General features: G+C 33.4%; 1 protein-coding gene across 1 annotated transcript in view; it reads right to left on the bottom strand.

Moving 5' to 3' along the window:
• The window catches only part of LOC106472887, a 13,817-nt gene extending 6,727 nt beyond the window's left edge, over positions 1–7,090 (bottom strand). Inside the window, exons 1-2 of the mRNA XM_022401432.1 lie at positions 6,997–7,090; positions 3,799–4,385 (exon numbers count right to left, since the gene is read on the bottom strand). Of these exons, the coding sequence (XP_022257140.1) occupies positions 3,799–4,383 (585 nt within the window). The 5' untranslated portion in view covers positions 4,384–4,385; positions 6,997–7,090. The remainder of the gene's footprint in view (positions 1–3,798; positions 4,386–6,996) is intronic.
• Positions 7,091–14,261: the final 7,171 nt, after the last annotated feature.

The following is a 14,261-nucleotide window of genomic DNA, read 5'->3' as shown; positions in this document are numbered from 1 at the left end:
GTAGTAGTAGTAGTAGTAGTAGTAGTAGTATATATATATATATATATATATATATATATAGTAGTGTGTGTGTGTGTGTGTGTGTGTGTGTGTGTGTGTGTGTGTGTGTGTGTGTGTGTGTGTGTGTGTGTGTGTGTGTGTGTGTGTGTGTGTGTGTGTGTGTGTGTGTGTGTGTGTGTGGCTGCTACTGTCTTACATAAATATTAACAATGAAGTGGTGTTTCTTTTATGGTTACCTAAATATTTTGTCTTTTTGATATTGTAGTCAACACAAATTGGTGTTTATCTGTTAAATCTTTCAATAATGTACTGTAGGAAACAAAAACAAGGTGTACGACCATTTGTACTTTGATTCCAGAATTAGTTATAGAAAGTACCAGTGTTCTTTGGTTTATCTTAGATTTTTTGTAGTGAGTAAAGAGATAGCAGCAGGTAAGTGTATATATTCTATAATTAATTCTGGAATCAGAATTAATTATAGAATATACACCTGACAGCTCATACTTCATGAATACTGCATGGTCATCCATTATGGATAAAATAAAAACCCCATTACCATAGACAGCACTAAAAGGGAGCTATAGCCACTGCAGTGTGATCCACTCATCTTCCATTTGTTTAGGCCACATCTGGAGTATTATGTTTGATCTTGAGCTTGTTACCTTAGGAAGGATGTTGAATTATTGGAAAGGGATCAGAGGAGGGCTAAGATTGTTAAATGAAGTGATAGTTTTGATGCATCATCTATCTTCATATTTAGTGATGAGAATAATATCATTAAAGAACATAAATACCAGGTTTGACATGGCAGAAGTCATTTTCAGGTAAGACATCTTTATTTTTCTAACAGGATGGTTGATCTTTGGAATGTGTTGCCTTCAGCTTGATAAGTATTTGAATGATAAGGGCTAACTTTGAGTGTTTATTTTATATTAAAAGTTTTTTTAGTGAATGGAATAGCCTAGCTCAGTGTTTCCAACCTTTTTTTTTCTTTTTTTTGTCAGCAGCACCATATCAGTAAACAGTGGGTACTCATGCCCCCTTCTAATAAATTTTTAATACAAGTACCGAAAATGGCACCCAAAAAAAGATATGCTCAACCAATAGATAAGAAGCATTGGGTTGGGCATTGCTTGCCTTAAACACACACACACACACAATGATTTTTGCTCAAACATGTTGAAAGAAAAACCCCTATTTCTTATGGTTTAATTTTAACAAGTAAACTTTGAAACCCTCAAACTTTTCTTTCCACCCTCTCAAAAAATTACTGCTCCCCTGAATTTTAAAAATGATCACTAGGAGGCAGTATGCCCAGGTTGAGAAACACTGGCCTAGAAGGATCACAAACAGGTCCCTTGTTCACCTTAAATAAAATATACATACATGTGTGTGTAATATCTTTCTTATTGTTGGTCTAATAGCCATGACTTGGTAAACAACTTTGTTTATAATAATATCTTTATTAATAGAATATTGTATATCAAAGTTCTGATGGCAGGTTGTCCTTAATGATATTAAAACTACCCAATCTTACAACCAATATTTTTCAAGCAACACTTAATGTAAGTGTGTATCTATATAAACATCCTGTTTAACATAGGTTTATCAGTCCCGATTCTACAGAAGGTGATAGTAGTATATACTTAGTATAATTCATAATGTGGATTGTTCTCATCATTGTTTATCAGTAGTACAATGTTTTACAATACAATTCAAAACAAATGTGCCTCAAATCATTACACACTTGATACCTTTCTTTCTTAATATTCATCTATATTACATTTAACAAATTACATCCAGTACTATACAACAGCTGTACCTCCATTGCAGTGAAATCAATAAGAAAAGTCACTACCCAATATTGAGCTTTTTTACTACACCACATACCATCTACAATGATTCTCTCAATCCAAATTAATTTATATGTGGAGTCTAACAAAAGGTGTCTTTGGTCTTTTAAGGATTAGTTTCTTCTGGATCCTGTACAGCTGTTCACTAACTTAAATCTTGCATACTTACAAACTTTCCCCCCTTCTGCCCCTTACACTTCTGAGAAACAAGGTCCCATTATTTCCATAAAACATTAAGATCATTCAAATATAATTAGATTAAGGAGATATATAAAAAAAAAACTTGTATTACAACACAACCATCAGTGCCAAAATATTTACAGTGTAAAATCTTTATACTTATGAAATATGTTACATACTTCACTATGGAGAAATTGGAATTTTATCAATGTTTGTCTGAAACTTTCCTTCCCATTTGGAAAATATTTTCATTGAATATAAGTATGCAAATAATATTGATAATAACAGTGAAGACAATTCCGACAGAAACAAGAAACCTGATAGTCTTCATTTCTACGAGCTTTCTCTCCCAATTAATATTCATTTTGGATTAGATTTGATGATATTCATTTCCAATCATTGTTCTCTTGACATTTTACTAACTAGTGTTACTTAAATATAACAATCTACAGCATTATACGAGAAATGTTAAGTAACAAAGACGGTCTTCTCACGTGTAATGCAACAACTATTTCTTTTGTGTTAACCTTTTAATTGCTGATAGACACCTGAGCACCTGTAATATCATGTTATACATGAAGTCTAATTATCAAGCAGTAAATATTATAAATTTTAGGCATATTTTAATATGCTTAAGTGTATCAATATAATCCCTATTCAATAACTAAAGTACTTGTTTTAAGTTGTAAAAGCTTATATGTGTACAAATAACAACAGAATTTGAATTTATGAATAAATGCAAACATCATACACCAGCTCACCATTTAAAACATTTCAACAGAAAGTTGGATAAGTTTCAGTACACACGTAAAATGGGGGTGACAGACAATGTTAATGTAAATTGTATCAACAAGACAAGTTGATTTCACATCGCTAAACAAAACCAAAAGCCTAGTTTCATCCTACAATATATATGCTAAGTTCAAAGGTACATACATCTTTAAACTAATTTATCAGGATTTCAATAGATTCTTTCACCAATGACAAGAGCAGGAAATGCACAAGGCAGATAATACCACTATAACACGCAACAGTTATGTATTAGTGTAACCCACAGGGAAAGGGTCTGCAAGATAAGATATTCACGTTTTGTTGATTAATTAATTGCACATCATTGCATTGCTGGTACTTCTTTTATAGTATTCTTTCTACTTATATTGCATACACTTATGATAGTTTGGTGCCTTATGTTTTTGATTGATTTTGGAAGTTATTTAATTATCTACACATTTCTGGTTCTTTAAATACAATAAATTACAGAAAGGGAATAAAATGACTACTATGTTTGTAATGAACAGAAGCTTTCATTTTTATCTTCAAAGTTTCAAAGAAATTAAAAGATAAGAAACCGATTTCAAATCACACAAAGTTAAATATTAATCTGTAAAAAAAAAAATTTAATGGCCATAACAAATAATTCTTTCCTCACATAACATATACTGGATCAGTATAAAACTTAAAAAAAAAAGTTTATACAAAGATTTGTTAAGCATATGGCATGGACTGTCAGTTCAGGGTTAAGTAATTCAATTTTTGCAAAACATTACAGAAAATGATAGTTTACTACTTTTGTGAGGCTTAAATAATTCGATGGATTCTTGTATTATTTTACATTATACAAATAAACTGAAGAATTTATACTCTTTATAAATACTTTTGTACTCTTAAGACAGTTGTCAAAGCTTTAACAATAGTTAAATCTTTCAAAGCATTAAAAAGATAATGCAACAAGTTATGTACAATATGAGTATTCCACATATCTTACCTGCTGCATTTTTTCAAAATCCAAACATGGTCGCTGGATATTTGCACCTCCACTGGCATGCATTTGTCTGTGTTTCTTACGAGGGGATGTGTTGCGAGGGGAAACAGAACAGACTTCAAAAGAAGGGATGTTGGCAGATGCAGAGTGAAAGACTTTTGGTGGGGGTGAGAGAGATCTACTAGGTTTGTGCACATTTGCAGGAGGGGAAGCACAGAACTCCACGGGAGTCGATATACAAAACACATCTTGTACCTCATCATCTGAGGATGCAGAGTGCTCCCCACAGCTAAGCCGGTTGGCTTGTGACCATTTTCGTTTCTCAGGATACATGCTATTCCGAGGAATAACGTTCCCAGCACTATTAATTACTTCTAGCTCTTCCTCGGAGCTATGCTGGTCAAAATTATGATCACTGTCACTTGGCAGTGCAGAGTCTAGAAGAGAGCTCTCTGTATCTGTTTTAGAAGCACAACATACCTGGTGTTGACCTTCACAACTACAATCCACCTGTTGTTTTGTCACCGCATGTGGACTTTTACCTGTTCCCAATTTTCTTTTCTTTTCTTCCACCTGAACATTTTCCATACCTACAAAAATATACAATAGTAGTTAGTCACATGTATATAAACTTGGTCAAACAGTACAAGTTATTCTATTTATGATATTATACAAAATTCATACATTCTTCCTCAGTATGTATACCGTAGCTAAGAGTTTTAGTTCATATAAGTCTCATGGGTTTGCAGCATTAATTTCTTCCTAAAATCACATATAATCTACAAGTATAAAGTACAATTATGTTATTTTAATTTTCAAACACCTAATTTGTTCTTAACTAACCTCACCTGGGTTAAACAGAACTAACTGAATAACTCTAGTTATGTACAGAAAGATTTAATCATTGGATGATTTTGATTTATGGCCAAAAATACTGTTAACAGAGAGAATACCCAACTGATTAAAGAATGTATTCTAATCTTTAAAAATAAGACTTAATTGACTATACCCATTTTCGGGCAGTTTGCTTTGACTAGAAGTTACTAAATAGTAAAGAATGATAAATATCTTTTGAACTTTTTAGATAAGTATTGAATTAATAGCTATAGTTATAATGGACTTCATAGTCTTTAGTTACTGTATTTTCTCACACATAAATTGTGCAGCTTTTTTTTTAAAACCAGACAGAACTTGAGTTTAGTTTCACAAACTTGCTTCATCAGTTTGTATTTTATTCTTTATCTATTTATCCTGCACAAATAGTCCCCTAGACATTTTTCCAAAAGTAATCTAAACTCAATATTAAGTCTTTTTGCTGTCACTCCAAGTTAAAAACCTTAATCTTAAACTATGAGTGAATTAAGTATTATTTAATTATATTACACACACACTGTGGCTATGACATAACACAACTACTGTTATTAGATATTGTCAACAGTACACAAGTGTCAAATGATTGGTCATGAGATTTGATATGCACATTTCAATGGAAAACAGAAGTACAGAGATTAACCATAGTAATCACAATCGGCAAATTTTGGCATGGCTACAAATCACTGTCCTCAAGCAAAATATTCACATGTCAAACAAAACTCTACATAAATACAAATCATAAAGTCTCAATAACTTGCAGCATTACAGAAAAAACTACAGTGGTGAGGTGTGTCAAATCAGAACAAGTTTACAGAAAAGCCTAGTTTTCAGGAATTGCATGTTACTTAATGACAGATATATGATCTTTTTTATCGATTTGTAGTAAATGTAAATGATAGTACACAGGGTTAGAGTATACAGTATATACATAATAAAAAAGCATATTACTAAAACTATTTCATTTTCTGGTGTATTTACGTGTTTTACACTCACAAAAAAGAAACCTTTCATTTTATAGGTATTTGAAGAATTTGTAGCATTTTGCCACAATTTAATTCTTCGTGTTGTTAGCCAACACTGGGCAACTTGTACATAACTGAATAAACAGAGTTGTTTAAAGATTTGTTTAACAACAAATTATACCATGCCAAGCTGTTACTTTTTGTTAAACAAATGCTTAAACTATCTATTCAATTCTTTCATATTCCGTCATATAGTAAACTGTAATAAAAAAAGAAAACTTTAATGGAATTGCTTACTAGCAATTTACATTAAGATAGGCTATTTATTATCATTTTAATCTGTGGTGCACACAAACTGCAACTACCTAGACATTTACAAAATAGTATCTCTCACTAACAGTCACACAAATAAAATTTGACGGTTGTGTTTGCTCCAACTAATAATGAGTCGAGGAGGTGGGCATTATGTAACTTACTAATATGCCAAAACATACTTTGTTTCTGTTTAATTTCATGCAAAACTACACTTTAAGTTGAAAAACTTGAGTAAAGGCAGTTAGTCAACACTCGTGACCTACTCTTTATCATTGAAAAGTGGGATTGACTATCACATTATAAATGCCTCCAAGGCTGAAAAAATGAGCATGTTCAATGACAGGATTCGAAAACCATAACCTACATATTGCGAGTCAAGTGCCCTAACCAACAGGCCATGCTGGATATAAGTTACTTTTTCTACACAATCACAATGTTGGTGGTTTTCAAAGCTGTGAAAGATGTGACCTACTGTATCACTTTGAAATATGTATGTATGGTCAGAAAATCTCAAGTTATAGATAAGTGATGCTTCATTTATTTCTATCTATGGTCTTCTTAGTAGGCAAAACATAAACTACCTTAAAGTATTTAAATAGGTTTCGATGCTATATCTACATCACCCATTTCCAGTTACAAAAACAAACAAAAGTTCATCTCATGTGATACATGCTGCATATTTTAGGACAACATGAGAATGAACACACCTGTATGGAGAAACAGTGAAATGTTAGTTGGTTTCAATATTTAAAAAAAAAAGTATGTGTATAAACATCATTTTATTGTTAAACTTCGATTTTAAAAACATATGGACACTTATTCAAAGATAAATAATTCCTTACTTTAGACATTTGTATGGATACAGCTGAATAATATGTTACACTTTAAAACCATAATAATATAGATTTACCTAGTTCCACACCCTGAAGATTTATTCTAATGAATTTAATTATTAAAGCCAAAACCCATGTTATACATGTGTTAACGTTCTCACTACAAGTCTGTGCCAAAACTTCAAATAGCCACTAATTAATACCAAAATCTGACTTACATTTCTGAACTTCTTTTTTCTCTCCTTCATCATCAGATTCTGTTCCAGAGTCGCTGTCATCATTAGTGTGTGGCTAAAATAGTCATAAACATGTACAGACTCATCATTTCACAAAAACACTTAACATGTAATCATTAATAGTACATTTATAAACATTAAAGAAATACATCCATACTACAGTAGGCTAGTTCAATACTACAAAAACCTTACCAATACCATTTCATACAAAGATACCTTGATATAAATTTGTAAACACGGACATTTTTAATTGCAAACACCTCACGTAATGCAACTAAATAGTGTGTGTGTGTGTGTGTGTGTGTGTGTGTGTGTGTGTGTGTGTGTGTGTGTGTGTGTGTGTGTGTGTGTGTGTGTGTGTGTGTGTGTGTGTGTGTGTGTGTGTGTGTGTGTGTGTGTGGTAACACTTCAAGTTATCCTTCATGCAACTTTCAAAATTGGAATATATATTTAGAATCTACACAATCTACTCTAAACTGAGAAAGCTGAAAAAAATGCTGATATTATAGGTGCAAAAGATTAGTTTGAAAGGTCACAAAATTAGTGAATTGGTCTCTGTCCATGTGCAATCAAAGTGGTTTAACTTGATTTCAGAGTAAATGCATCTGTTCAACTCGCATAGTGATACGACATATCAACCATGAAGCCCAAGAAGCTTTCCAAACAAGTCAGGAATAAAGTGGTAGAGAAGCACAGATCAGGAGAAGGTTACTAGAAAATTTCAAAGTCACTGATTATCCCTTTGAGTCCATCATTAAGAAGTGGAATGTGCTTCATACCACCTAATTGCTACCCAGATCAGGCTGCCATTCCAAACTAAGCAGCCGGGCAAGCAAGAAACTGGTTAGAGATGCCACTGTGAAGCCAACAATGACTTTGAAAGATTTGCAAAGTTCTATGTCTGAGATGGGAATCAGTGTTCATACATCGACAATATCCTGATCCCCACATAAAGCTAGTCTGTATGGGCGAGTAGCAAGAAAGAAGCCTTTACTGAAAAAGAATCATCTTAAATCTCATATGGAGTTTGTGACAAAGCATGTAAATGATACTGCAGGTATGTGAAAGAAGGTTTTGTGGTCAGACAAGACAAAAATTGAGCTTTTTTTTTGGTCTAAATTCAAAGCATTACGTCTGGTACAAGACCAACACAGCACATCACCCAGTCAACACCATCCCAACTGTCAAACATGGTGGTGGCAGCATCATGTTATGTGGATGCTTCTCATCAGCAGGGACCGAGAAGCTTGTCAGGATTGAGGAGAAGATGGATGGTGCAAAGTGCAGACAAATCCTAGAGGAAAACCTGCGTGAATCTAAAACTGGGTCAAAAATTAACATTTCAGCAGGACAATGACCTGAAGCACAGGTCAAAGCCACATTGTAGTGGTTTCAGAAGAAGAAAGTAAATGTCCTGGAGTGGCCCAGTCAAAGTCCTGACTTGAATCCAATAGAAAATTTATGGTGAGAAGTCCATCAACAATTCCCAATAAACTTCTCAGTACTGGAGCAATTTTGCCAAGAAGAATAGACAAAAATTACACCATCCCATTGTGCAAATATGGTAGAGACCTACCCAAAAAGACTCATAGCAGTAATTGCTGCCAAAATACTTATACAATCAGCAAATTTTAATTTATATATTTTCATTGCAGGTTTTGCTGACTTTCAACCTCCTTCACACATAGTGTTAAGTTTCATCATTAGAGTTTTAAATAAAAACAAGTTCATTAATAAAAATGTTTACATCATTTGTATTTCATCAAAATGTGACATTATTGGTAGGGGGTGAATACTTTTGCAAGGCACTGTACATACTACTTATCACTACCCTTATTCATCAGACTCTGATATCTGTGTATACACAACACACACACAAGTCATCACTACCCTTATTCATCAGACTCTGATATCTGTGTACACACAACACACACACAAATCATCACTACCCTTACTTATCAGACTCTGATATCTGTGTACATACAAATCATCACTACCCTTATTTATCAGACTAGTATGTCTATACATAGACATTACACTAGTTACCATCACACTATAATACTTGTATATATTTTGATATAGACATTATACTATGTATCACTAGCTTTATTAATGAAAATAATTTGAAATCCTGTCCACTTGTAATAACAAATCAGTTTAATTCTTCTTTATCATTGCTCCAAACTTATACATGTTGTAACTTGTAGGCTTAAGTTTACAAATGGTATTATGACTAACATACAAATAAACTTATTTATAAAATTTCACAGTTGATCAATCAAGTAACTGAATATATGTGACAACTAACTTGGATCCAAAAACCACTAAATCTTCATTGAATGACTAAAAATAAAACTAATTCAATATTCATTCACTGCTCACTCACTATGTCAAAGCGAAACACACCATGTTTCACTGCTTCTAATATATTTATATTCTACACTAGTCTCAATTTTCTCAAAATTTACTAAATTTTCCTTATGTCAGATTTTAGAACTTTCTAGGCCTACTCCCACAAACTTACTTGATCTTAGCATGATGTGCCCTCTAGCTAAAACAAAGAACAACATAAAAATATAGCTTTAAACACTGACCCCTTCCTAGACTGTAAAGTCCCCTGAACAATCCTAATACAAAAATGAAACACTAAAGTAAACCCATGATATACAAATGGGATGGTGTCTCGTCCCTTGTTGATGCAGGGGGAGTTTATTCTATGTAGGTGATAAAGTGAAAGGAAGTCTCAACTGAAACTCAGAGCTTCTTAACAAGTTGAGTTTCCACTGACAAGTCCTTCTCTGAAGTTACCCAGTTTACTGTTCTCACCAATGTACTTAAACATAACCATAGTGAATTACCTTTGGCTTGGATTCTGTAGTCCAAATCATTGATTATTTTCAGTATGATGTATGGCCATTATGAACAGCTCTTTAACTTTGGAGCAGATCCTCTTTCTCAATAAGAACTGTTCAGCCATACCATGTCACCTTGATGAAATCTAGTTCTATCAGCATTAACATCATTGCAGCAACCATGTTTTATCACAAGCTGATTTAAGTCTCCCCTGGTTAAATTAATGTCTGACATCTTTATCCTTAACATCCAGAGAGCTCTTCCAACCACCAATTCTTCAGGATATACGTGTATTTGGTTCCACTCTGCTCCAATCACTAAATGAATATTTATTGTCAAAAACTCCTGGTACGAATATTTCACTTCTTGGTGGTACAGTGACCACCCTCTCTGTCATCACTAAAAGTATATAGATTTTTCATAGACTGTGAAGTTACCTAAAACTAGCCTAACTCTGCATCTATGTCACCACATTAAGTCATTTCCCAATATTCACTCTTTCTCAATGTCAATTACCCTCACATTATGAGGTACGGAAAAGCTTCCTACAGTAAGGGTAACTTCTAACTTCCCTCTTGCTGGAACTTTATGCCCATCTCCTATAGACATCAATCCCTCTTCTTTCTTCATCTCTGGAAGCAATTTCCCACCTATCGTTAACAAATTTGGTTCAGCTATTGTAGCTGTATGACCAGTGTCAATCAGCATACTGCAAGAATTTCTACCAATAAGCCCAACAACTCAGGGATGATTTTCCTCAAAGAAAAAACAAAACCTTTTCTCATTTGGTGCAGATGAAGTATTCCCAGCTAAACTTTACCCCCATAAATCCAATTAGCTACTTCATTTTTTTTTTTATATATATCTGATTGGCTCTTTGTTGTTCCTTTGATCTGGTTATACTCAAAGGCACATCTTCAGGGTATTGTCTCCTTGGCTTTATAACAGCTGTAGATTTCTCAGTCTCAACTGTAATGGCCACAGTTCCCTCTGGGAGAAGTTCTTATTCCATATTGGCTATAATCTACAGTTCCTACCAATATCTCCTTTCAAGTTTGATTTGAAACACCAATTTTCTTGTGATTTGTTTCTTCCATTCTTAATGGATTCTAGTTCCGTCACAAACTTCAAAGTTTCCTTTAAAGATGTACACATTCTTTGCTTCAGCTTGATTCTCATATCCTTATCTGATATGGTATCTATAAATTAGTCGCATGTCCACTAATCCATCAGATGATGAGACAAAACCTTGTCCACACGTTGTACATTTGCTGTTATGTTAAACTTATATTAAAGTTTTTCTTCATTACCCATTCAAGCCGTCTCCAGCCATTATTAGTGTCTAAGTAGGATAATAGAGTAAGCCTTTCCAAATCTTCTGTGAGTTCAGTAAAGTCTCTTCTTTCCTCTGTAGCCTGTTATATAACTTTGCTCTGGATAATTTTTCTTTCTGAACCTTTTAGATAAGGTGGTAGCTACAAATACTTCATAGATGTTACGGATCTAAGCTAGAAAGTTACTTAAAGTTGTGAAAGATGGTCCTTGTAAAGGGGCAGCAACATGAATAGCTTGTTGTTCATTATTCCATCCACTCAGACTGGAAATGATTTCAAATTGAGCTTGGTATGCCTTCTATGGTACCTTCCCATCATGATCTATTGGTTGCTCAATTGGCCATTGTTGAACAAGACAGCTAAATTCTAAAACTGGTTGAAGTAGTCAAGGAAGGTCATACAGTCAGATGACACAGCAGTAACAGGTGTTGACCAAAGACATCCTCCTATTCCATATTTTCCAGTAAATGGTGACATGGGTATCTGCAGAAAGTTTTACAGGGAGGGGAAAAGTTTTTTTTGGGGGGGGGCAGAGTAGTGTGAATGGTGGTTTAAGTTAGAACCTTTAAGCCAATGCAGAAAGAGGTGTGGCTGATTTAATATTTACATTTAATAAATCATTTTCTAAATGTTATTCTTCAGCCGATGCTCTTTTTTATCTCATTGATATTTTTACTTACTTCACTTTTGACTTTGTCGACATCTTTCTGTACTTTGCTTTTGACTTGATCAATGTTCTTCTGCATTTCTCCAAATTCATCATTGTAATACTTCTAAACATCCCCTATACCTTCATTGATCTCATCTTTAATTAGGTTTATTTTGAATTATCATTCTTCTCTGAATATTATAAGTCTTTCTTATGTTTTGTCTCTTTCTTCTAATTTCATGTTCCTTTTCTTATTCTTGTTTTAACAATTTCATCATCTTAATTAATGCTTCACTTTCATTCTTTGACCTTGTGGCCATCATCTTTGACAGTAAAAGTTCTACTTCAAGTATATTCAAAGTTCTATTTTATTTTCACCAAATTAATCCCACTACTGAAACAACCTTTGTGACATCACTCTCAGGTTAAATGAGTTCTTTTAAATTATATCTTTAAAAATAACTTGAAGTTTAATCCACAGTCAAAACAGCACATTATTCATTACTGGTTACTTTTTAAATTCAGTAATATTACAGTCTACTAATATACTTAAAAATATAAAATAACTAATAACAATTAGTAGTTAAAACTACCTGGTTAAAACTAGAGTAATTGATAAACTAATACCAATAACCATAAATATAGTAAATAACATACTCTTAAATAGCAGTAATATTGAAACAACAGCAGAGAGATGAAGTATTGCACATGTATTTCTGCTGAAACAGGTTTTATTCTGTTGAAGCATGTTTTAGTTGAGTTGTTAATTTGCAGACTTGTAGTGAGGGCCATCACACTAATCAAGGATGCCTTTAGTGTGTATTTTCTGTCAATTGTCTGTAAGAGTAGAAGGTTATGTGCAGCACTATGTCATACAAAAGTGGCAACAGGTCGAGCGAAACTCCAGGTAATCTGTAGCCGTATCACGGCAAATACTTTAAGCCTACTGGACGAAGTAGTTTTGACAATTTATCATGCAATGCTTGCTCTGCTTGCCTTTCAAGAAAACATTCAGTGCGAACAGTAAATTTGCAAGTAACTTAAAAAACTTGTGTCCATAACACATTTCTCTGTTGCTAAGAAATTTGAGTCTACAGTGAAACAAGATGCAGCACAAAATAAATAAACAGTGAAAGCAAATGAAGGTAATGACAACACGCCTAAAAAGCTTGCAGTTGATCATCAGGAGAAAAGCAACAGCTTCTAATGTTGGGGCAAAGCTCCCATGTGTCAACTAAAGCTGAATAGGCTAATATTGAACTTCATGGTTTCAGAATTTGTCATTTAAAGTTGTTGAGTCCACATTCTTTAGAAATTTAATCACATCACTATGGTCAACAAGAACAGTCATTTCTCGAAGAACATTAATGAGGCATATGAATGATGACTATGAGGGAAAAAGATTAGCCTTCTGAAGTCCCAACTATTGGTAGTCAAGACTGTCGCTAAGACTGCTGACTGTTGGAATTGAAAAAACAAGGAATTAAATAGTAAATACTCTCCAATTTTTTAAGTTTCTAATACCATCACCTTTTTTAAACTATACAATGTTGGAGGGATTTTTTTTGCACCTGACTTAGGAACATTGATATTCTATTATACTGTCATTATATTTACTACACTTAATTTTTAAATATTAGAGTCCACCTGTTTTGTTATTTAAAGCACATTTGGAAAATGATGAATTAATATTTTATTTTGGAGCCTATTTAGAAGTATCTTTGCACTTGTTAAACAAGGATATGCTGGAATGCAAGCATGCAGTTATCACTTGCCATCATCTGAAAAGAACATCATACGACCACATTTTTCATGGCCAGCCCACTGCCTTTGTGGAATTACTTTCATTTTGACATCACATACACATTGCCAAATTAGAGAGAAGCTTTAAAATATCATGATAAGAATATATAATGAGGGATTGAGAGAAAAATTTGTATTGTACAAACATGTGTGTGGGGATGAATTAATAAATGAAGGAAGGAATGAAATAATGGGAAGAGAGACGATATATATTACCTATATAACAGATATAAATTACAGCCCACATTCATATAATTATCACTTTCAGGCCTGGTAGTCTTTTCTTAATAAAATCATCTGGTGTTAGCCAAAATAAAATATTAATCAGCTCATTCATCATCATGGAAAGGTTAATTATGTATACACAACATCCAACTGATATAAAACAAGTAATATAACATTACTCCTGTTTGGATGCATTTGTTGTTTGATTGTTCTGGTTCATTTGGTTGGACATCAGATCATAACATTGCCCTTCATGGTCTGATTATCAGCCATGTTATTAAATGACAAAATCATTTTTTAACTTATATTGTAAGTATAAGTAATACAGAGTGATAACTTCATTTACAGACTGTCCTTCAATGATGCATCCACCCTCTCTCCTG

The sequence above is a fragment of the Limulus polyphemus genome, unplaced genomic scaffold (assembly GCF_000517525.1).
Source record: "Limulus polyphemus unplaced genomic scaffold, Limulus_polyphemus-2.1.2 Scaffold5705, whole genome shotgun sequence".
Taxonomy (NCBI): Eukaryota; Metazoa; Arthropoda; class Merostomata; order Xiphosura; family Limulidae; genus Limulus; species Limulus polyphemus.
This window is presented reverse-complemented; position numbering and strand designations above follow the sequence as displayed.